Raw genomic sequence first — 23,008 nt, 5'->3', positions numbered from 1 at the left:
AATGCACAATACAGCCGAGGGAGTCGATGCATGATAAATTGTCTAGAGCAATATGCGCTGATTACATCAAGTGCAAGCTGAAGCATGGCTAATTAACGTCTGTTTGGAGGGAGAAACTCCTCGGTCTATATAGGATATATTTGAAAAATTGGTGGCTGGAAATTCACCTATCCGTGCTTCTATCCTCAGGACACTGAAATCCTTCTCCTCCACACCGCCACCCCCTTCCGGGCTGGACAGGCAACTTTATCTCATGCAGGCTGCTCCCTTGGAGCGGCACCGCTGCTCCCGAGGTAGCGCACCCCGTAGCCGGGTGCAGTGAGTGCCTTGGGGCTGGGTGGCCTGTCTTCGGACGGGCCCAGCCCCGGCGACTCACTAGGATACCTGCCCAGACCAATGTCTCCCCCTAATTCCTATCATCCTTCCGGCTCTGCAATGGTCTTGTCGACCGAAAGGGCCTAACCCAACAAAACAAAAAGGTTGGAAATTTATCCCGGCTGTCTGGATAACTGTGTTGTACAGTATAGACCTCCAATTTGAGGCATCGTCATTTGGTGCACTAATTGAGCCGTCCACGTGACGCGTTCTCCCTTCGACTCTGAAGTGGCCGACCGGACGCAGCTCCAGCTCGTGTATGGGTCGGCGGCCTCGTATGGGTCGGCCGCCCGCGTGCTCAGCCCTGATCGCGCCCTGACCTATGGGTCGGCCGGCCGGGTACTCAGCTCTGACCGCACCCGAGCGCCCGATTCCATTCGGGGCCCGGCTTTGGCAGTCAGCCTGTCCGGCTAAAGCCAAAGTCCCTTCAACTGCGCCCTGGCAACAAACTACATAATCACCACGTGTTTCCTTCTTTCACTTGCGATTTGTGTTAAATTTAGTAACACATTTACCTTGTATTCTGCAAATGTATTCACACAAGCCTTATGTGTTGAAGACACAATGATATTGTGTTTTAGGACACAACACGACTGGGTTAACACATTTGTAAATTGACACGTCTGCGACGGGTCAAAAAATGCATGATGCAGGGTACACAAGAAAGCCTAGTTAACACGCTCTGCCTGTGCGTTTTTAGTCGTTTTTTGTGTCATTTTGTTTTCAGTGTAGGTATGTACCTAATATACGTCCTTGAATGTAGGGCTTTGGGGTTTTAGCCGGTCACGGACGACCCGGATACAAAATACCATCGATCAAGAAACTAATATTTTAATCCTGTGTCACATCTTAAAAAAAAGTTAATCCAATGTGCTAAGTATAAACTGGACCTGTACTTAACTTGTGTTAAGTATAAACTGGAAGCCAATAACCAGTAACTGCTTTTAACAAAGTTCAGAAATGAAAAGGTAGCTGAGGGAAATAAACTGAAAAGCATGTTATTACTAGCTACGTGCAAAACTGATCGCAGACACGTTTCTTCCAAGTTTTTTTTTTCAAATATGCGAACTTGGTAGGCACGTAAGTTGGATGTCAAGTGTCATTCAGCCTGCCCATTGGGGTTTACCTGTAATTTGACGAGTTGACCACAAAACTGGGTCTATACACCTTTACAGGTGCCCACCCAATTGACAGAATGTTCAATTCAGCTAAAATTACTGCAGCTTCTACAGACCGCTATATCGTTTTAACTGGCCTCGTCATGCATAGTGTGGCAGCTCCCTTTGAAATGCAGCTATATGTACCAACCACAGTTAATTGCATGTTACCTACATCAGATTTCGTACTTTGATACCAAGCCTGGGTCACCGCCCTTCACCGCGCAAACCACTCCACTCCGCCGCTGATTCCGACATTAACCGTGGCAGCTCCCAGTACGACTCTCGTTTTATATTTACCCGTATGTTGTCGGTCGGCTGCCGGTTGCTCCATAGCTATGTACCGGTCATCGGCGCGCCGTTGACCGGTGACCCGCGGTTGGTGTCGGCCGTTGCCCGGCACCGGTTGTTACGTAGTATTGGCCGTCGCGGCCGACACCCGGGTCAGGCGGCCGCCGTGCCGTGTGCGCCGATGGCGATCGATGTGCGGGCCCGGTTTGGGTGGCCGCGAAGCAACTGGGAACGGCCGCCGACAGACGGAGCCGGACCGACCCCAGGTGAGGAGACGGCCACCGGGCCGGCCGGGGAACACCCAGAGACGGGTGGGGAATACCCAGAGACGGGTGGGGAATACCCAGAGACGGGTGGGGAATACCCAGAACTAGGGGGGAATAACCAGAGACAGGTGGGGAATAATGAGAGATGGGTGGGAAGAACCAGAGAGAGGTGGGGAATACTCAGAGGCAGGCGAGGAATACCCAGAGATAGGTGAAGAATACCCAGACACAGGTGGGGTGTGCCCAGAGACAGGTAGGGGATAATCAGAGACAGGTGGGGGAATACCCAGAGACAGGTGGGGAATCTCCATAGATTGGTGGGGAATGCTAAGCGATAGGTGAGGAATACTTGGGACAGGTGGGTAGGGGAGTATTCAGAGATAGGTCGGGAACATCCAAACACAGATGGGGAATGCCTCGAGATAGGTGGAGGTTACTCAGATGTGAGTGTTTATTATCCCGAGTTAGGTGAGGAATATTTAGAAGACAGAGATAGGTGAGAAATATTTGGAGACGGATCGGGCAGCTTCCAGATACGGACAGATAGCCAAATGCCAAAAGCACATGCCCGCGGAAAAGGAAAACAAACAGAAATGCCCAGGATGAATGGGGGTAGTGATCAAGTCTGCCAGGAAATAACTGTAACAGTTGAGCATTGCAATGCCTAGATTTAGAAGGAAGAGTAGGGTGAGAACAAACCAGGACCTGGGGCAGTGTTTTTGGACATAAAAAACAATCCGGAAGTTATTCGTTGGAAATATACGTAAAGACGAGGCTAATCGCTTGAACCCGAACGTAACACACATGATAAGCTGGCCTGATGTACGGACTTGGATCTCAAGTGGATGTCGAAATCCAGGTGGAAGGAGGGAAATCTATCCCGGTCACAATTGTTGGAAATCTGAGTTTATATAAAAAGAAATAATAATGTGACCAATTCTGGTGATCAAACCTTATTGTTAAAGGTGTGTTGGGTCCTGCAGGAAGACACAGTCGGCAGTCGCTGCAAATCGGGATAACGTTTGGGATATTATGTTGACTGAAGCTATTCATGATCTGGATTCCCGGGAGGTGTTTATTTATGCAGATTCCGGGGCATATTCCGGGCATATCGCCGAATCCCGCAGACGGTCAGACGTCATCTTCCTTTGACCTCGCCGGATGGCGCCCTTGGCATTGGACGGTGACACGGTGACGAATTGTGAGGGCTTCACCGGCGGACCGGCGAGGTGGTCCTTAGAAGGCCGATATTAATATCAAAAGCTGGAATAGAATACTTGAGGGATGAAATTGATCTGCTACTAACTTCGTTATTACTCGTGTATTTAGAGAAGTCTATGACTCGGGTTATCGTGGAGACTAGGATAATTGAGGAAATAAGCCGGAAATTTGGAACAGACCACCGGAAAAGCAGCTGGCGTTCTGTTAGGCAGTAGCCTCCAAATGGCTTCAGATAACGATATAGTTTTATTTAATTATTTGCTTTTCAGGTATTTTGGTTTCCTTCAGTCGCGATGAAGTGGGGCTCCGCATATATTTGTTATGCTCGCTGCACTCCTTGAATTCTGTCTTTATTTCTTAGTAGCCGATATTAGCTCCATGACCATTGTTTTTGGCTGCACATATTCCTCTGGCGCTTCACACAACCATCCCTGTAACTATTTTCCCGTACATTAGCGTGCCACCTCTGTTTACAGTCCTTCTCATGGTCTCTGGCGCCGGTGTCCCGCCTCCCTCCCAGGGTGGCCGGCCGGCCCTGTGAACGGGAAGCGCCCTCCCTCACCTTTTGTGTGTTGACATTGGCCGGTGGCCAGCCGTCGAGCCGGAGACCCGCGGGGTGGAGATCGGCGCCCACTCCGCCTACACATGTTCCCGGGGCTCTGTCATGTCACTCTCGGCGGACCTATAAGCCCGAGCTCGTTTGTCTTCGTTGTGCTGGCGCCGACAACAATTGACCTGCGAAGGCTGTCGGACTAGACTGTGCCTGCCACTGAGCCGGATGATACAGTTACAGTCGCTGCTGGCGGGCTGCGAGCAGCTGGATGGAGGGGCTATTCATTTAGTTTTCAATTGCTGCTGAAATTCAATCACTCTGCTGCTGAAATCAATCAAGCTAAATCTGATCAATCGCTTGATTTCATTGAGGCTATGAAAGCAAGTTGCAACATCAAAAATGTTATATAGGTACCTACACTTACAAGCCTTTTTTCTATAACCAATAACAATATTTTATCATGTAAAAATGTATGTGATTTGGAGTAAGTAAGTGCAAGTAGCATACATTCGTGACACATCGATCAATATCACTTCCAACAGAAGTTAGCGGCGCTGTTCAGGATCATCTGCATTGCTTCCACCGCTAGTTGTGCCACTGTTGATTGGTTGCACAATTCACACCTCGGTACGGACGGTGTAGCTCCTGCTCATACCACTCTCCTCCACCCTCCTTTACGGAACGTGCGCGTGTCATATCACCACGAGTGGCCGCTGTGCAGGCGCTGGTCGTGCCGGCCCGGCTCGCCTCCTGTGCGTCCATTAATCAGGGGGTCACGATAGGTCACGGCCCGGTCACCTCGCCTGAGGTTCAGCACTGGCGGTATGGGCACCACCGGCGCCGTGCTTTGCTGTTATGGATGTTTACGGACTGACTTTGTGTTTACGAGTGCTTAGATTTATGGTCCGTTTTTGGGTTTGTTGGATTGGATCTTTTTGGATTAAGACCTTAATGGTAGGTATATCATGGAATGGTGAGTTCCTATAGATAGGAGTGGATGGAAGTTCTTTGAATGAAGGCACTAATGTGTTTCATAAATTTAGATACTACTTTACGTCAACACATATAATTTGAAAATCTGTTAACAAAATGCGCCTATTTGAATTTCTTGACTAGTGTCCCTACAGGCGGCTCGTGCGAATGAGCGTGAATTGAAGTGGATCGTTTCAATCCAAAAAGTCTAGGAGAGTTTTTATTTTCTTTCTTAGCTTTTCGGCAGATAAATGCTGAAGACCAGCCAATAAATTCATCCCGCTCTAGTCTCAGACTAATTAGGTCGCAAATCAGCTGCGTGCACATATAAATTAGCGGACGGAAATTTATTGCCTTGGACAAACATGTTAAGATGGTTGATACCATGCCGGTAGTTTTATCCGGCCCAAACCATTATACCTAACAGGTTTATAGTTATGTCTGCTTAGCTTCTCGGCACGAATATTTACTTTCATTCCTAGCTGCTTTGATCATTGATTACCAAAGTAATTCGGATGGCGTCCCCGTCTGAGCGACACGGAGTTGTTGACCCGCTGTTGAAGTGCAGTTTCGATCGTCCAATTTTTACGTCGTTTGAGCTTTATATTTCGTTGGCTCTTGTCTTTGTCTGCTTTGTGTCCGCCTTTGGCAGGGCTTTTAGTTTTATTACAGCGTGTGATAACAAGTGAATGGCCGAAAGTATCGATCCTAGGAGCTGAGTAACGGTGTTGAGGTGAATAACGACCAGCAAATGTACGCCACACTGTAATCTCCCATTTTTGTATGACCGCATTCTTAGGGTAGTGACGAAGCTGTCCTCATTTGCCCTCCAAAGCTATTGTAGTTGACCATTTTGTTTTCTTATGACTGAACATGCTGCCCCGCTTTACATTCTCCCCCAGCTGGTAGTTGCGACTGTAAACAAAATGTATTTTTAGCAATTACCAAGGTCATTACGAAAGGTCATTCGTTTAGGCGTCTTTTCAATATTGTTGTATTACCAGTCACTGGCAGCAGAAGTGCATTGGAAACGTTAATCGATCTGTTGATATTTCTCCAAGGAACACTAATTATGCTTACATAGCTCGACAGTGATAATTCCACAGTACACACATGACACAGCTACCCTTTTCACCTCGTCATTTGTATTATCGTCATGGGCATTGGGCGCGGTACACACTGCACATTACACACCCATTGTGTGCGTCAGTGCGTCATCGCTCACCACCGTGTGACCGTCAATGGCCGGTGGTATGACGCGCCAGCACAGGTGTCTGTACCCGTTCGCCGGGCTCTAAGCACCAGCTGCGGACAGTTGTCATTGTCAGCGGGCCGGGTCGGGCCGGCGGCAGTTGGTGGCGATAGGTGTCCGGCCGAGGGTGTTGAAGTTGTGGATCTGCTGAACAACTCCTGCTGTGCCAACGGAATAGCAGTCGTGCTTGGAACCTTCATTGTCCCCAGCCGACTCTCGTTTTGGTAACTGATCTAGAAAGTAGATGGAAAGATGCTAGGTTCCAGTTTCTTGATGAGTCGCCAATCATCAGTCTTACTCTCTTTACTCTTTGTCTTTATTATCCCGTTCCTTTGGGCGATTATGTATGTGTGCTGATGATCATAGCTATTTCTTCCCCTGATTTATCAACCTGACTCAAGTCCATTGTCTCCTGTCTCAGTACCTGCTCCTTCTGTCTCTGGCAGGTGGAGGCCCGACCGAGGGGTGGCCGGCGGTCGCGGCACCATGACCGGTCCAGCGGCGATGCGCGGCCCGCCAGGCGCAGTCAGCTGATCCGGTCGCCGCCGCCGCCGCCGCCGCCGCCCCCGCCCTGACGCCATGGTGTTCGGCGCCAGGTCCAAAACGGCCGTGGCCGGTAAGTACTTGCAACGCTGTAATCTTAGTGCTAAGAATCTGTGTGGTAGGCTAACGCCTCTCCCAAAGAAGCAATATGTTCGTTTTTTTCTCGTCGAAGCTCATTTCTCAGAAACGTTTCAAATGGCTTGTGTGACATCAGCTTTACCTGGTTCGTGTCTAATTATATCTAACGAGAAATGACAGGTATTTTTGTACTTGCCCATTGCTGGGACGGTATGCAACGCCCTAGGCGTTATTCTATATTGGAAACCAGTGCATGGCAATGCATCCCTCAATTCTACCAGTATAAGTGGAGGCTGGAGCCCGAGACTCTAGCCGACCACAATCAGATGCTGTGGTCGCTCCAAACATTGGCTGATGTGGATATTTCGACTATGAATGGCCCTTAGCCTGATTGGACCGGATTGATCCGGCGGGCCTGCGGTGCGGCCGCTGTTGCAGCGTCATAAAGCGTGGTCCTCATCGGCATCACACGGGGATTGATCCACACGGGCCGGTCCTAATCAGAGGCTGTGTGTATGTGTGTATGACCTGACCTTTAGCGGGCCGTACCTGTGTGCGCGGAAGGCAGGCGACGGTCCGCGGCCCTGACAGGTGGGTAGTAAGAAGAGTTAGGCAGCATTCACATTGTAAGAGGCTAGCGCTAACGGCACACTTGGGTAATTTTATCAGCACATGTGCTAATTTTATCAGGAGCGAATCGGCAGTGAACACGTTTGTCAGGTGTCTTTTTACAGGCTGGTCATAAGCCCCTACGCGCTGCTTTAGAGATGGTTGAAATTGGATTTCCGGGGACCACCATAAAAACGCGTATAAATAACATCAAATACCAACTTTGTTAACAGTTTAAAAACTGAGATTTTCAGCACTACTGCGAGTGTTTTATAACTGTTTCGTGCATATCATTTTTCCTCCACGAAATGTAAAGCTGTCAATGCCACAGACCCCGCAGATGACCCGGCCAGATGCTGCCAACCGGATCCTTGTTCAAACAGCTCATCCCCCGGCAGTAGCAGCATCTGGGACGTCACTATGCATACTTCCGACATGAGCTGCCTGTTGTAAACTCCCTCCTACCGACAGTTTCTGTAAACACTGCACAGCGCCATCGCTGTCTGCAGCTAGCCGTCAGCAATCACTCTCAGCTCATCAATCGACGCAAGGCATCCGTCATCAGATGACGCCTGTTCTTCGTCATCAGTCCGTCACACATGAACATCAAAGCCGGCCGCCAATTTTAATCATCATTTGATATACAGGGTGGGGCAGAAAGATTTACCTGTTTGTTTTCAGTCTATAACTCAAAAAGTTATAAACGGATTTTGATAAAATTTTGCATGCAGCTTCCCAACTGCCTCATGTATCAACATTAAGATCGTTTTTGCATTTTGTAATATTTGTTGGCGAGCTATGGCGAAGATGACTAAGAGAGCCCAAATTGCGGCGCTGAAGTAGGTTGGCCATAGCTCCTGAAGCATACCCAAACAGCTCGGTGTTGCTGTAAAAACTGTTTGCAATGTAATTAAATGACTTAAAAAGACAGCCTTAGTGTCGACGAAGTCCATGCCAGGCAGAACAAGGGATATCTGTTTCAAAAAGCTGGTTAATATCGTGCACAAGAAGGTGTTTCAAGTTCTAGGCGAAGCTTGCGCAAACTGCCAAGGGAACTCGGTGTTTCGCCAAGAACCGCCAGGAGAATCATAAACGACGGCTTGGGCTTCATGTCACACAGAGTGCAACATCGGCACCTAATTTCGGCGGCATCCAGGGAAAAGCGGCTACACGGACCCAAAAGACATTGGAGGAGATGAGGAGCGCCGGTAACAAGGCATTCTTCTGGTCCAATGACAACATTTTCATGCTTGAGCCCCAGAGACACTCCCAAAACGTCAGAATTTTGGCAGATGGTCCATCCAGCATTGATCCTGCTATTCGTACCATTTTTCGTCCCCAGAAGCTTGCTGGTGTCTTGGGTTGGGCTGCCGTCGCATCCGACGGCTCAAAAGGAACCTTGGTCTTCATCAAGGAGGCTGTGAAAGTTAATTTTCAGGTTTAAGTCCATCTGCTGGAGGAACATGTTTTGCCTCGAGTCACTCAGTCGTTCCGAGACGGATACGTCTTCGTCCAGGACGGTGCGCCGCCGCAAACGGCCAACATCGCTCAACCGTGGTGGGAGACCCACATGCCTGGGTTCTGGGACAAAGACATTCGCCCATCATCAAGTCCAGACCTGAACCCGATGGACTTCGCAATCTGGACCATCTTGGAGAGGAGGGTGTGTGCAGCGCCACACAGCAGAATCGCCGCCCTGAAGTTGGCCATCGAGACGGCACCGTCGAATCTTGGCGGGGACACCGCGCGGCGCTCGTGCCCCTCCGCAGAGGAACGTTTCGAGGCAGTGGTAAAGGACAAAGGTGACCATATGGATTCATAATGCCGTCGCTGAGATGTGTACATGTTACTGCATATATGCGCCAGAAATCAATTTGATATCTTTGTTCGGGGCCGAAATATTGAAGAAAATCAAGAGGTAAATCTTTCTGCCCCACCCTGTACATTAGTAATAAATAGGTTATTGAAGATAACGAATTGATACGCTGATGAACCACCATGCAGTCTAGGGAAATTCAGTCCCATGAGATCGTGCCTTTTGTAATTGGTACTGGGCTGGATAATCTGGTTGTGAGCTTTCATCTTGCAATTGACGGTATGACAGGAAAGTTACTTTTCAGCATAGTTTTTCCGCTTTTTATTCTTCTCGATCAAGTGGGTCGAGCTCCACTGCATACCAACTAATTGACAACTCCGAACATTGCGGAAGACTCTTTCTGATGCCAGTCGGCGCTTGCAACTGTGTGAGAGATACATAGGAGTCTCGCTTGTGAATGTGACCGCGTGTGGTTCGGTATTTGGCACTTTCCCATGGCTTTGGTTAGTATTTGGTTTGGTATCAGTTTTCCAGTTATCCGCAATGCGCATCGCTAGTCCTTGCATCAGCTCTGACGCTCGATGAACCACATGTACCGTCTCTGACGGGTGTAGGTATTGCAGTGTCATCAGTCAGTGAACTCCCGTGTCACTTCCAACGACCGACGTACCTGCCTCATGTATTGTCTCCGACCGGTGACGTACTCCAGTCGGAGAGGTCTCGACCGTCGCCGCCGCCGCCCCCGGTCCACTTGTTGCCGCCTCTGATGGAGACGGATCGAGTGGCCCCGAGGCAGCATCCCCAATGCCTATCCCGTGGTGGGGAGAGATGGGGCCGCGCCTTAGATGGGACAGGAGAGCCGGCCGTTCTCCCTACATCCCCGATCCCGGTCCCGGCCCCGCTGGGACAGGAGAGTCCGGTGGGACAGGGACCTGGGAGCCGTGCCGTCTCCCGGCCTTCCGGCTCCCGACCTCGGCCCAATAATGAACGTCCAGGGCTATATTGATTGTCGCCATGACGGTGGTAGCGTGTGGGACGACGTCCGCCGTCCCGGGGGAGACTGGGCCTCCAGGCGGAACGGCGGTCTACGGCCACTTGATTGAGTGGTGGTCTGTGGTGTCTTCAGGTGGAAGACTATGGTGGTGTATCTGCTTGGCGTTGGTGGGATTCGATACTGTCCAGCCGATTCATGATTAACTCTGATTCATGGTATAATTGTGGTGATTCCGCAACATTGCGTTCTTTCATGCTTGTTTGAAGCATGTTTTATTGGCTTTTAGCCTGTCGGTTTTCATTCTAAAGAGCACTATCAGAGTGATCCAACCAGCAGGATGGGATGCTGATGTGATTTAGATTGTTCAGTTGTTGGATGTGGCTTGGTGAGCTGCTATGACTTTCAGAATAGGCTGTTCTGGCCTGATTTGAGCGAGCGAAGTGGGCAGTCTGCTGACATACATATTTGCCAAGATTGCATCGCCAATTTTTCGCTCAATTGGGTTTCTCATATACGGTAGCTCTGCATCCTCATTGTAACCACATCACTGTCAGTAGTTAACGGGAAGAATGAATGGATATATCGCTAGTGCTACTACATACCCTCTACTTTGTCCTTTTGCCTATTGATTCCGCCCCATTAAACAGCAGTTTTCCGATTTGGTGTACCATTATCCTCCGTCACAACCAGAAACATCACATGCATGTGACGCACTACACGCACCGTCATTCATGATAGTCATTGCGCGCTGGATGATTCCGATTCAATTATGATACCTTTCTCCACTGTCAACCTGACTGGGCGCCCAGGTCCAGTCTTAGTAACCTTGACACAAGACTCAAGAGTCACTTCACTTTCTCTCACTTTTACTTTCCCTTCACATGGCCGGTGCACTGTCACCCGCTTGTTGACATTCTCGCTGAATGTTTTCACCGGCCGATGCCGCCGCTTGTTTTTACGATAGAGAACGGGATGGTTCCACATCCAGTGATGTGAGAACAGCGTGAGCAGAGACGTACGTTTAAACGAAACTTGTGTCGTAAGCGTCTCGTTGTTACTGACCTTTCATAGGAATGCTATGTATGTCCAGTTACTAACCCAAAAGGCAAATATTTAGCTGCATATGCCATCACTCTTCAAGCATGGAAACCTTTTGGATCAAATCAGCATGAACGGTTAGAGATGTTTACTGTAATTCTGGTATGTTCCACTCAGGGCACTAAAGAGTCTACTGACATGTCCCAAAGGACTAGAAGTGCATTTCTAGGACACCATAGCCATGACTCATGTTCCTGCCTGCCAGCTTGGTCCGTATCAGCCCCCTCCAAAGTCATATGGCAGCATGGGCGTGACTTTCCCTACTAGCCCATAGGGTTACGTGTTAAAATGCGACTTTTCGCGCTCGATTTTCAAGGTTTCGTAGTGTGGGCGTCCACATACAAAGCATGTCAAAAGATAGCTACAACATTTTTATTTCCATTTTTGGGATGAAAAGTTCAAGCCCATCCAACCGTTTTCGAGATATTCGTCCATATATGACCCCATGTTTTTGATACATCGGAAGGTCCTGTGTTCGAATCTCGGACAGACCAAAACTTTTATCGTTAATGTGCGGCAAACCATTGCTGCAAAGTAAAGTAGGGGTGAGCGCGCTGGTGATGGAGGGTTGTAAGTTGGCATACCTGACCTTTGATTCAAGCCGGATTTTGTGGCACCAACCTCATTTTCAGGTCAGGTCAGGTCAATGACCTATGACGTCATAAGTGAACCTCTGCACGGTCTCAAAAACGTCTTAACATATGTCATATAGTAGCAACTCCACCAATTCAAGGAGATCTATCACAGGTAGATGAAACTTACAGAACTTATCAAACTCCCTTATTCTCAAAAGTCGTTAACTTCGGATTTCTCCTAAGGGTCACCTAACGTCAGGTCGGTCAGGTGATCTGGCCATTATAAGCCGATGGGGGGGGGGGGGATAAAGAGAGTTATTTTGGCGCTGACAATGATCTTAGACGGAAAAGACACAAATAGACTCAGAAAGACCTGCCGAATTGAATAACGTGCAACTTGACCTCATCATGAGGTAATGACCTGACCTGACCTTGGACGGAGGTCAACATCCTAAATTGACCTCACCCATACAAAAAGCATATCAATCGACGTGGCTGAGCATGACGAACACGATTGTGTCAAAATTGCAGCTCTGATACCATTTTAGGCGACCACCGAACAATCCACTTCCTGGTATGCCAATGCTTTTATTATCTAAAGACGATGTACACTGAACATTCTCATATATGCAAACATGCCACTTTGGGTTACAGAGTAAGTGGTTCCCAATCGTACATACTACACGTTCCACACATCACACTACCGCTCGTAATTGCAATGCAAATAAGCTTTGGCTCGTTGGAAATAAACTTTGGCATTGGAAGATGTCACGGAGTTACACTAAACATTGACCACAATAAGATATCAGGTATCAATATCAGTAACATTCAGCTCATCCTCAACACATAAGAATCAGACGGAGAACACTACGGTAAACCTCAAAGAGGTTTTGGCCATGGTAGGCAATGAGGCATAGCTGCGAGCAGGATCTTCGATCTGAGAAAACATGAAGATGAAATTACATGCATCACACTTGCAATAAAAACAAACTCAAGTGATACTTATCTTTGAAAAATCAGGATGAAAGAACATGAACCTATTTGGAAACATAACATGCATTATCAGAGGAATAATGCATGGTTATTTAAAAGACCTGTTAATATTAAGGTAGTGGATTGTTAACAGGATCTTAGAATGATCGAGAGATGTTACCTTCAGAAGGGTTTCCTTTCGTGGTCACACATTATTGATGTTAACAAATGAACACTGGGTGGTGCACACCCTGAAAGTGGCAGCTTCACACAAGCTGTTGTGTATGTTGAAAACTAGGCTTCCTTCCTGTTCAAATTAAGACAGTTGATGGCACCTTTGGTTAGCTTTGTTCAAGGAAGCATTCATTTTGCCAGTGTCGGTAGGGCAGCCCGGCTACATATAGGAATCTTGAGCCAGGCACAGCATACATGTAGTAGTGCATGTCTTGTCCTGAAAAAGGATCAAAGATATATGGCTAAGGAAGTCATGAATGGAATTGACTCGGGCTGCTCTGAGGATGATTGACCACAAAGACATGGCTATTGTGAAAGCCCTGAAATAACTTATGAACTGGTGTGTTTTGAGTGAAGTGGAATATCAAGAACATCATTAAAAAAGAAAAAGTAAAAATTGACCTAAAAATTATCTTCCATGTTTAGTTTCAATCACCTAAATCTTACGCATTTTCATACAAACTAAAATTACCAAGAAATTGCACAATTATCACTAACATGTGGCAACAAATGCTTCTTTCTACTTACTATCCACTTTCATGGATGCAGGATGCATGTGTTTTGATTTCATTATCACAGCAACACAGTTGTACGAGATGCTTACACAAAGTATTATGTTATATGTTGATGTTATTCAGCTGGAGCCTAGGACAGTGATATTGTATTAAGTTTTTTTCAAAACCAATGTCCCAAAATTTGTCAGTTTTGGGTGGGAAGTGACATCCAACTGAAATCAATTTTCCACTTTCATCTCCAATTTTCAAGAACAATTTTTCACTCTGAAATAAAATTTTGGGACACTGTTCACTGTTCATAACACCAGCTTCATTTCTTAGTAATGATAGCTTTCAGAAGACTTCACTCTTCCTTCATCAGCCTGTCAGGGCTCTAAAAATACATACAAACGAGTAGCGACCAACATAGAAAAGACAATACACAAATGCCGTACGAAAGCTGCCATTGCAAATAGATAAAGCCGGTGTACGCAATCTTTGCAATACGATTATACCAAATATGCTCACAGCTAAGTCGAAAGGTGTCGCCATGCATCACAATTGATAACATTCCTTGAAACATTGTTACGCAACAGTGAAAGAATGAGAAAGCATGAGGCTGGCCCACCAGTCACCACCCAGTCAAGTACAGCAGTTTGCAAATTTGCACACAGTTACTCAGAAAGGCCTTTGTTCACACCATTCCATGCATAATGAAGAGCCAATTTTTTAATGCACACGATAGTTATTTAATACTTAGCCAGCACAATTTGTAAGTCTTTAAATAAAGGGAGAACACCATGGAACCGCGTGAAATCACAGGCCGCCCGCCTTGTGTATAAATATGAAGCGCAATGTATTGAAACACGAGCGCCAGCTGCGCCGCGCTTTAGCGCAGCCATATCCTAGGATAATTTTCAGTATATAGTAAAATGCTCCCAGTTCTAGTTGTTTTTCTAGATGATATAGTATAATTCTAGTATATACTAGGAAAAACTTTGGAGTACCCGACTCTTTAGTGCCCTGGTCCGTATAAGCCCGTATTTAACCCGTCGGTGCATTTATATGGGTGACTGCGCTACCGTGAGTGACGCCTCGACTGACGAACACGGTTCGGTCCTTACTCGGTATATTCGGGAGTCAAGCGTGAGCCGTGTTGGCAAAGGCTTGGGCGTCGGTGTCATGGGTCATGACAGCAAACGTTTGTATCAGCCCTGGAGGCGTGCCCAAAGCTAACCAGCAACCACCCATATCGGGAAGAAGTTCCACGACAAATCGACGAATAAAAAATTAAATTTGCACCCTCATATTTTATTCTTCGTTGAAAACTGGTGTAAGGGGTTGTGATGGGCGGGGAAGCCAGCTGTGGCAGGGATTTTTTTCTTCGAACAACGGTTTCCGAGATATAGCCTCGGGCAATTCCTGAAGTTCGCGCTGCAGCCCTATGTTTGGCGACCTATAACTCAGAAACTATTGGTTTTTTACGATAAAAACTTTATATGGTTCAGCTCACAATCAACCAACAAACATTTTGGCTATCTCGGATTTTCAATTTTTGAAAATTTTGATCACGTGACCTTTTGTCCTATTTTTCGAAGAGTGACCTTGATATTTTCCCCACTGAAAGTTACAATTTTGTCTGATGACGATTAAAGCCTTATCGATTGTCATGCATATGCGATAATAAAAAAGGTGGTTATCGCTCTGCGTTGACCTCAGGTCAGGTCATTTTTATGACCTGTCCATTATTACGAGCGGGAGCGACAGCGAGATCTCGAGAATAAAGCAAGATAGCGACAAGCGGTAAACGGTAAAGGGTACACACGGATAAGTTCTATAATTTTTACTCAGGTCATTTTCAGGTCAGGTCAAAGATGACGTCACAGGAGCTAAAAGGAAGTCAAAATAGCGGCACTATACATATATATGAAGTTTTTCTCGAATAACTTTCAAGTTATCCCAGCTAGGAACAAACTAATAGCACCATCGTGATCCTCTCGTCGATCCGCATCGAAACATATGTAAGTTGACCTCGAAAGGTCGAAAGGTCAAAAGTTGACCTTAGATCACGTGACCTAAGGTCAACTTTTGACCTTTCGACCTTTCGAGGTCAACATACATATGTTTCGATGCGGATCGACGAGAGGATCACGATGGTGCTATTAGTTTGTTCCTAGCTGGGATACCTTGAAAGTTATTCGAGAAAAACTTCATATGTATGTATAGTGCCGCTATTTTGACTTCCTTTTAGCTCCTGTGACGTCATCTTTGACCTGACCTGAAAATGACCTGAATAAAAATTATAGACCTTATCCGTGTATACCCTTTACCGTTTACCGCTTGTCGCTATCTTGCTTTATTCTCGAGATCTCGCTGTCGCTCCCGCTCGTAATAATGGACAGGTCATAAAAATGACCTGACCTGAGGTCAACGCAGGGCGATAACCACTTTTTTTATTATCCCATATGAATGACAGTTGATAAGGCTTTAATCGTCATCAGACAAAATTGCAACTTTCAGTGGGGAAAATATCAAGGTCACTCTTCGAAAAATAGGACAAAAGGTCACGTGATCAAAATTTTCAAAAATTGAAAATCCGAGACGGCCAAAATGTTCGTTGGTTGATTGTGAGTTGAGCCATATGAAGTTTTTATCGCAAAAAACCAATAGTTTCTGAGTTATAGGCCGCCAAACATAGGGCTGCAGCGCGAACTCCAAGAATTGCCCGAGGCTATATCTCGGAAACCGTTGTTCGAAGAAAAAAATCCTTGCCACAGCTGGCTTCCCCGCCCATCACAACCCATTAGACCAATTTTAAGCAAAAAATAAAATATGAGGGTGCAGGGCACTTGTCGATTTGTCGTGGAACGCCCCAGAAAGTGATTTGCTAAATATGTATTACCGTAACGGCTCTAATAAAGGCAAGATCTTTTTGTATGCACAAAACACCCTCATAGACCCTGGCCTAAACGCCTCGCATTCCTTCCGAATTAGCGCTTATTTGAGCCTCGTCCTTCCAGTGTGTTTGTTTGTTAGCGAAATTTGGCTACATACCGGAACCGCATCTGGCGACTGAGAGCCGTACTTTTGTCGAAAGATGGTGTGCGTCGGAACGAGACGACCGTTCATGAAATTGCTTCTTGGTGGACTCGACAAATGCAGCAGCCTTTTGTTGTCGCTCAAAGCTTATTGCGCCTAACGGAGATAGGATAACATTCGTGATTACGTGTCCTAAATCAAACGGATTTTTAACGTTGTAAGAACAGCGGAACAATTTTGTTAAAGCGATTTGTAATTTTTTTACATGAAGCCCGATCTCTGCGAGCATTTGGGTATCATAGAAGCTATGGAAACGATATCATATGTATTACCCAGCTAGGGTTATTAGAGAACAACCGTAACACAAAAGTAGCGCGTGTTTTGCTCAGTTGGTCTGTGTTTCCGTACATCTCTGTATTCAGGTATGCGGCCTTACCTTTGGGCTGTTCTCTGGCAATAATGCATTCTCTGTACCTATTGGGGAGAAAGGAGAAACCACATTGCATACGCAATGTCCTTACTAAGCTGGGTATGTTTCTTGAAAAAAGAGCCTGCAACATATTGGCTTGGCGATAGATTCTAGGGACATGATGCAAAAGTTCATAGTATAGAAGAGGTGTTGCTAGGGTGAATTGGAAGGATCCTTATTACCTAACTTGCCTGTGCCGAATTTTTACCCGGTTGTGACTTTTTGGGATTTAAAAAATTGTTTTCCGATCCCCTATTGCAGCTTTTGTGGGTGTAAACCCATGGAGTATAGGCTGTTGTAAACGTACTTTGGTCCCAAACGACCAACTCAGTCTTCTTTTTTAACAAGAGAACCGCATGACCTCACCACACCGCCGCCTGTTGTGCCTTAGGGAGCGTTGTTTGGCTCCGCCCCTTGGCCACTGATCCGTTCTTAGACGGAGCGCCAGTGGTACGCTACAGCCTCTGAACCGTTAAGCTGCTGTTGCACGGCTGTCCAGAAACGGGCTGGTCAATACGGCGTGTCGTCGACGTGTCGTGAGTCGACGTGAGGCGGGCGGTGCCGGCGGTGGTAGCCCACCGGTGCCAGTCCGTGTTCAGTCTGAAGTCTGTCAGGAGGCGGTGTGAGTGTTCCGTTCCGGTCCCGCTTCTCCTCCCCTCCCATCCTCGCCGTTCCGGAAGACCGGTATCAGTGCCAGCCAGCCGTGCTGAGTCGCGGCAGAACCGCCTGGCCGGCCGGTTCCGTCCGGCGTCTACCGCCGCCTGGCGGCCGACCCAGGCATCGCCTGTAGTCCCAGCCAGCCCAACCCGCGCCGTGGCGACCGTTTTTCAACTCACCTGGGCTCCGGCCGTCACCTGGCTTGGTTTGGGCCGGCCGACCGGCACGGCCGCGTGGCACGCAGCCGCCAGACGGCCAGTCGGTGCTCGACGCGGCAGCGGCGCGGGCCAGACCAGAGCAGCGCGCCCGAGACGAGAGTAGTGCAGCGCGTCGGCGGTGCCGTGCGAGCGGCGTGCTCGTCTGTCGATCGCCGGCGGGCGATGGGGGACGGCCGTGGCGGGCACAGATAGCGGTGTGTGTTCAGTGACGCGACGGGCCGGCCGGCCGACCGCGCCGGGGCGGCCGCGGCAGGGCCAGTGACCGCCAACAGGCTGCCCGGGGGCGGCGGGCGGCGCCGGCGGATGTAGCTGTGGATAGCGCGGTCTCTCAGCTCGGCGGAGGCGGGTCCAGTGAGTGGCCGTGTGGTGGCCGTGTGTCTGTGTGCTGTGCCGATTAGCACCCAGTCGTCATGGCCGCCGGCACCGCCGCCGCGGACGATGGAGACGACATGGAGACGTCTGGCTCGCCAGCGAGCGGCCAGTCGTCCCCTGCCGAGGGGAACGGAGAGACCATCGAGATGTGTCGCCGCGGCTCGGAGGATCCCGAGGTCGCCGAGGTGCTGACTCGCCAGCCGGCTACGGCCAAGGAGCGGCTCGTGGCCGGCGCGCGGCGGGTGTTCCGCCTCAAGGAGCCGCCCCCACCAGGTAGGCGGGCGCTCGTCACCGCCCACTTGCCGGCTCGACTCGTCAGCGCGGCGGTATTCAGTGTCTCCACGCCTGACCTCGGTCATGGTGTCTCCTATTCACCCAGCCGGTCCTCTCTATGTCTCGGGGCCAACGTTTGCGCCATCCGCGCGGACCAGTGCAGCCGTCCCGACCCGGCGGGGCCCGGCCCGCCTCGTGGGGGGCGTGGTCGTCCATGGCTCCGGCCGCGCCGTGCGGGAGGAGCGGGGGAACGGGGGGGGGGGGGGCGGTTCGCTCCAACGCTCCCAGCCGGCCGCCCTGTGGCCAAGGTTGTCTGTGCTGTCGGCGTTTGGTTGGCTGCGCCCAGCGGGCGGGGAGAGGGTGACGGTCGTCCCCTCGGGCTTAGTCACCGCAGGGCACGCCCCTTTGTTATGAGAATGACAAGATTACGGGTTTGTTTTTTGACTGTCATATTTATTCCTCTCGCTGCACTATCATTTCTCATATTTGGTACAATTGCTTTAGTCTTTGTTACAAATCGTTAACGTCCTTGTGCTCAAGTCCATCGCGGTAACATTGATAGCTGTATTGAAGTATCTACCAATTGTAGGTACCTAGAGTTCAGTTTAAGGAAAACATTGAAAAAAGAAATAATTTGATTATACATGATTCAACCACAGTTCACCATGACTCCTCAAAAGCATCATGATTTGTTTCAGAAATAATAATGTTCACATGTCATCTACACTGAAATGTTTGTTTTTCCCATTCTTTGAACGCGAATTGACTCCATTTGTCCCTGGCTATTTGTACTGACTGTCGTCTCCAAGAACGGCTAATAAAATACATATGTCATCCCGCACCGCACCTACAGCTGCGGTTATTGCTTCTAGGACGGCTCTGTTCATCTCACTTCTGTGACAGGATCAGTGACATACTGCTAGGAACTGTATCCGCAAAAATTAAACCTTTAGCGAGGCATTATATGGCTTCCGTCATTATGTGCGGCCACGTGCGACGCCGGAAAACCAATAGGATTTGTCGTCACCTGTCCCGGTGTGGCGGTCTCTATTGGTTTTGGTTTTGTTTGTTGCTTATAGCATGCATGCTTTTCTTCACTAATAAATTGTTTATTAACTCTTCTTAAAACTTATTGTAGTTTTGAACTCTTACCCTTGCTCGTACCCTTGTTCACACTTCCTGGTTCTTACGTGTTTGATGCAGTGGTTGTTAGTGCGTGCGTTTTGCATGTAGGTAATTTCATTCGGTCTGACGTTCTTTAGGTGTCTGAACGCCATATTTTCAAAGAGGATATCCATTGTGAATGATTATCGAAGTGCAAGGTGCATCGGAATATGCATTCATAGCAAAGCATTAATATCACGACACTGTCAAGCCGATCAATTTCCATTTGGATATTATTCCTGGGTCGACCGGATGGGAATCGTATAGATTATCCAGTGCTACTTTGGAAGAAAGCAATGTAATACGAAGGGGATGTGTGACTGCCTTGAGGTAGGTCGAAACGTATTCGCCTACAGACTCCAGAGTAGTTCTCGGCACAGCCAGTCGGCAATTTATAACTGCCTCTGACAGCTGGATAAATAATTTAACTCGCTTCTGTTGCTGAAGAACTTATTTGTGGAAACTGGAACGTCCAAGGCCCAATCTCAAAATAGCTGTTCACGGCGAGTGGCTGAAAAGGCGCATTGAGGAGCATGATGGGTGTTACGCTATTGCCGCCTTTATATCTTAGATCCGTGAAAATAACTAGCTTAGGTACGGTTTATCAGGCCGTTTGGTAGGGGAAGAGTGGTGCAGGGTTTGCTGAATTATTTGTTTCATAGTGAACAAACACAAAAACAGCAATGTCTATGGACTGCATGTACACTCGGGGGCAGATTGATGTTCCACAACTCTTTATCCACCGGGTTCCTATGGCTCAGCATTGGCAGCAGCCGCCTGGTAACGGTAGACTGTGCCGCTTCACTTACTTGTCAAGCGGCACAGCCTACCCACACCGTATGACACTGGTCTGGGTCGGTGTCTGAAAGGTGATGTGGGCCGCCTGTGACGTCAGCGCAGCGGTGAGGGCCGGGCCCGGAGGCATGGCTCTGGGCGGCGCAGCGCGGCGGCCGGCTGGCGAGGGCTGGGGAGTGAGGTGGGGTGGAAGCATGGACCATCGCGCGGCTGGGCGAGCGTAGTTAACTTTCGCGTCTCCATTTGCCAATTATTCTACCTATCAATTGCAAGCGCTAAAGCATTTGTTAAAATGCCCTATGCCCAAGACAGCGCCTATCATTTACTTGCCATGCGTATTACGAAGCACTTAAAGCGTGGCAATGGGACAGCCGATAGAACTTGTCACCCGTGCATCGAGGTGCGGAGCTATATTTTGCATAACATGTTAGTATTGAGGCCTTGATTGAGCAGATTGGTGTCTATTGTTTCGCAAGGCAATCGTCTACGTGGGAACTAGGGGTATGGGTATAGTGCGGCAGCTAACGCCCCAATTTAAAGCGATTATTACTGTTCCTCTTATATGAGGTCGCAGCCACCAATAGCAAACCGTTCCAACCAGGAGCCAAAAAGTCGGACACTCAGGGGGGTTCGAACTTCGAACCGGGCTTCCCCCACCGGTCAGCTCACGATACGAGCGTTCATCCACTGAGCTACCGGAAATGGTCCCCGTCAGCACAAAACAAAATGACATTCACCCGCTGACCGCCAATGACAGTTTTGTGACATTTCATCGCGTTTGACCGCGGCGGGTAGTCGCTGGTCTCGGTAGCTCAGTGGATGCACGCTATAGCGTCGTAGGGTGACCGGTCGGAGAAGCCCGGTTCGAACTGTCCCAGGTGCGCAACTTATTTGCTCCTAGTTGAAACGGTTTGCTATTGGTGGCTGCGATCACACATTAAAGGAACAGTAAAATTTGTTTAAAGTTGGGGCGTTGGCTGCCGCGCTATCCAAAAACTGCAGTTCCCACGTCTCTGGACGATTGCTGTGCGAAATAATAGACACCAATAAGCTCAATCAAGGCCTTAATAAATACCTCTTGTCTGTTATAAACAATGTAGCTCCGCAACTCGATGCACGTGTGATATAAATTCTATCGGCTGTCCAAATGCCACGTTAAAGTGTGTCGTAATGCTCATGGCAAGTATGACGATAGGCGCTGTCTTGGGCATAGGATATTTCAACAACTGCTTTAGCGCAATTGTTAGGTAGAATAATTGCCGCCTTGAGACGCGAAAGTCAACTACACTCGCTCAGCCGCGCGGCGCGATGGTCCATGCTTCCACCCTCTCACCCCACCTCACTCCCCAGCCCTCGCCAGCCGCCGCGCCGCGCCGACCCGAGCCATGCCTCCGGGCTCGGCCCTCACCGCTGCGCTGACGTCACAGGCGGCCCACATCGCCTTCCAGCCACCGACCCAGACCGGTGTCATACGGTGTGGGTAGGCTGTGCCGCTTGACAAGTAAGTGAAGCGGCACAGTCTACCGTTACCAGGCGGCTGCTGCCAATGCTGAGCCATAGGAACCCGGTGGATAAAGAGTTGTGGAACATCAATCTGCCCCCGAGTGTACATAGTAGTTGTAGTTGAATCGGTTGCGCTGCACTCACATTTGAAGTGCGTAGAGATATAAATGCTGTATATAGTTATTTTGTTGTTCGGAAAAGCCTTCGCAAGAAGACCCGTGATAATCTTGGAACGTTTAACTCCAAATGTCTCATAATTTACCCTCTTAGAAACGGGAATTAGTGATAACACGCCGGCTCATTATGATAAGGCTCGCTTAAGTTGTTATTCGCAAGGCTCGTTATTCGTTACTTTGATGGAAATGCAGCTATTTGAGTGACACTGGGTGAAAATGTGCTGCTTGTTGCGAAGCTATCGCGTTAACTCATAAGCGTCAAAAGTTGTAAAACCGTTTTGATTTGAATGTGCATTGAGAGGCGTTCAGGCGCAGCCGCCACTACACCGTCAACAAGCGAACTTTCTGCACCGCAACATTTTTTGGTGCGAAGACGACCAAAAACAAAACTCGGTCCACTGCTTGCGCATTCTCGCAGGTTCATAAGTCCTCACTCTCTAACTTTTGAGGCGTACCGTATCTTGCCACGCCCCGCCGTGCCGTGCCGTGCCGTGACGAACCGTGATGTGTCGTGCTATCGATATTTTACGTCCTTCGATGGCGTGAGGGTGCCGTCCATCCAGTCGGATCAATCGGAAACATCACAACTGTCGCCCGCCGCATCAGTCTGCTTCGGGCTGTGGCACGAACGGCCGCCCCCGCCCCCGCCCCCGCCCCCGCCCTCGCCATGCCGCCGCCGCTGCCGTCAGTGCTGGTGCGAGGCCCGGCTCGCGGCAACAAACGTCACACAGCCCGTGAGAGACCACATTTCTGTGAATAGGGCCGGAAACGGGCGTGTTTGGTGGCTATACAAGAAGGTGGCAGGCGAAAGGGCGCACGGTACACGTGGCGCTTTGTCGTTC

At 48.8% G+C, this 23,008-nt stretch overlaps 1 protein-coding gene and 1 long non-coding RNA gene across 9 annotated transcripts in view; one reads left to right on the top strand and one right to left on the bottom strand.

The window, feature by feature from the left end:
- The window catches only part of LOC122379847 (phospholipid-transporting ATPase ID-like), an 82,258-nt gene that overhangs the window by 5,167 nt on the left and 54,083 nt on the right, over positions 1-23,008 (top strand). For 4 of the 8 annotated variants that reach the window (XM_043362391.1, XM_043362389.1, XM_043362390.1 and 1 more), the window contains exon 1: positions 17,918-18,528. In XM_043362391.1, coding sequence (XP_043218326.1) covers positions 18,294-18,528 — 235 coding nt within the window. In that variant the 5' untranslated portion in view covers positions 17,918-18,293. Of the gene's footprint in view, positions 1-6,533; positions 6,704-17,913; positions 18,529-22,293; positions 22,901-23,008 lie in introns of those variants that run through there. The other 4 variants (XM_043362395.1, XM_043362392.1, XM_043362396.1 and 1 more) reach the window with 3 other exon arrangements.
- On the bottom strand, positions 12,415-13,646 carry LOC122379848. Its single transcript, XR_006256239.1, has 3 exons — positions 13,535-13,646; positions 12,954-13,223; positions 12,415-12,737 (listed from the first exon to the last, which is right to left on the bottom strand). It is a non-coding gene; the product is annotated as an uncharacterized LOC122379848 (long non-coding RNA).

This window comes from Amphibalanus amphitrite, unplaced genomic scaffold, assembly GCF_019059575.1.
Source record: "Amphibalanus amphitrite isolate SeventyFive unplaced genomic scaffold, NRLGWU_Aamphi_draft 000085F_arrow, whole genome shotgun sequence".
NCBI classification, from domain to species: Eukaryota; Metazoa; Arthropoda; class Thecostraca; order Balanomorpha; family Balanidae; genus Amphibalanus; species Amphibalanus amphitrite.
Note: the sequence above shows the minus strand (reverse complement) of the source record. Positions and strands in the feature narration are given on the sequence as shown.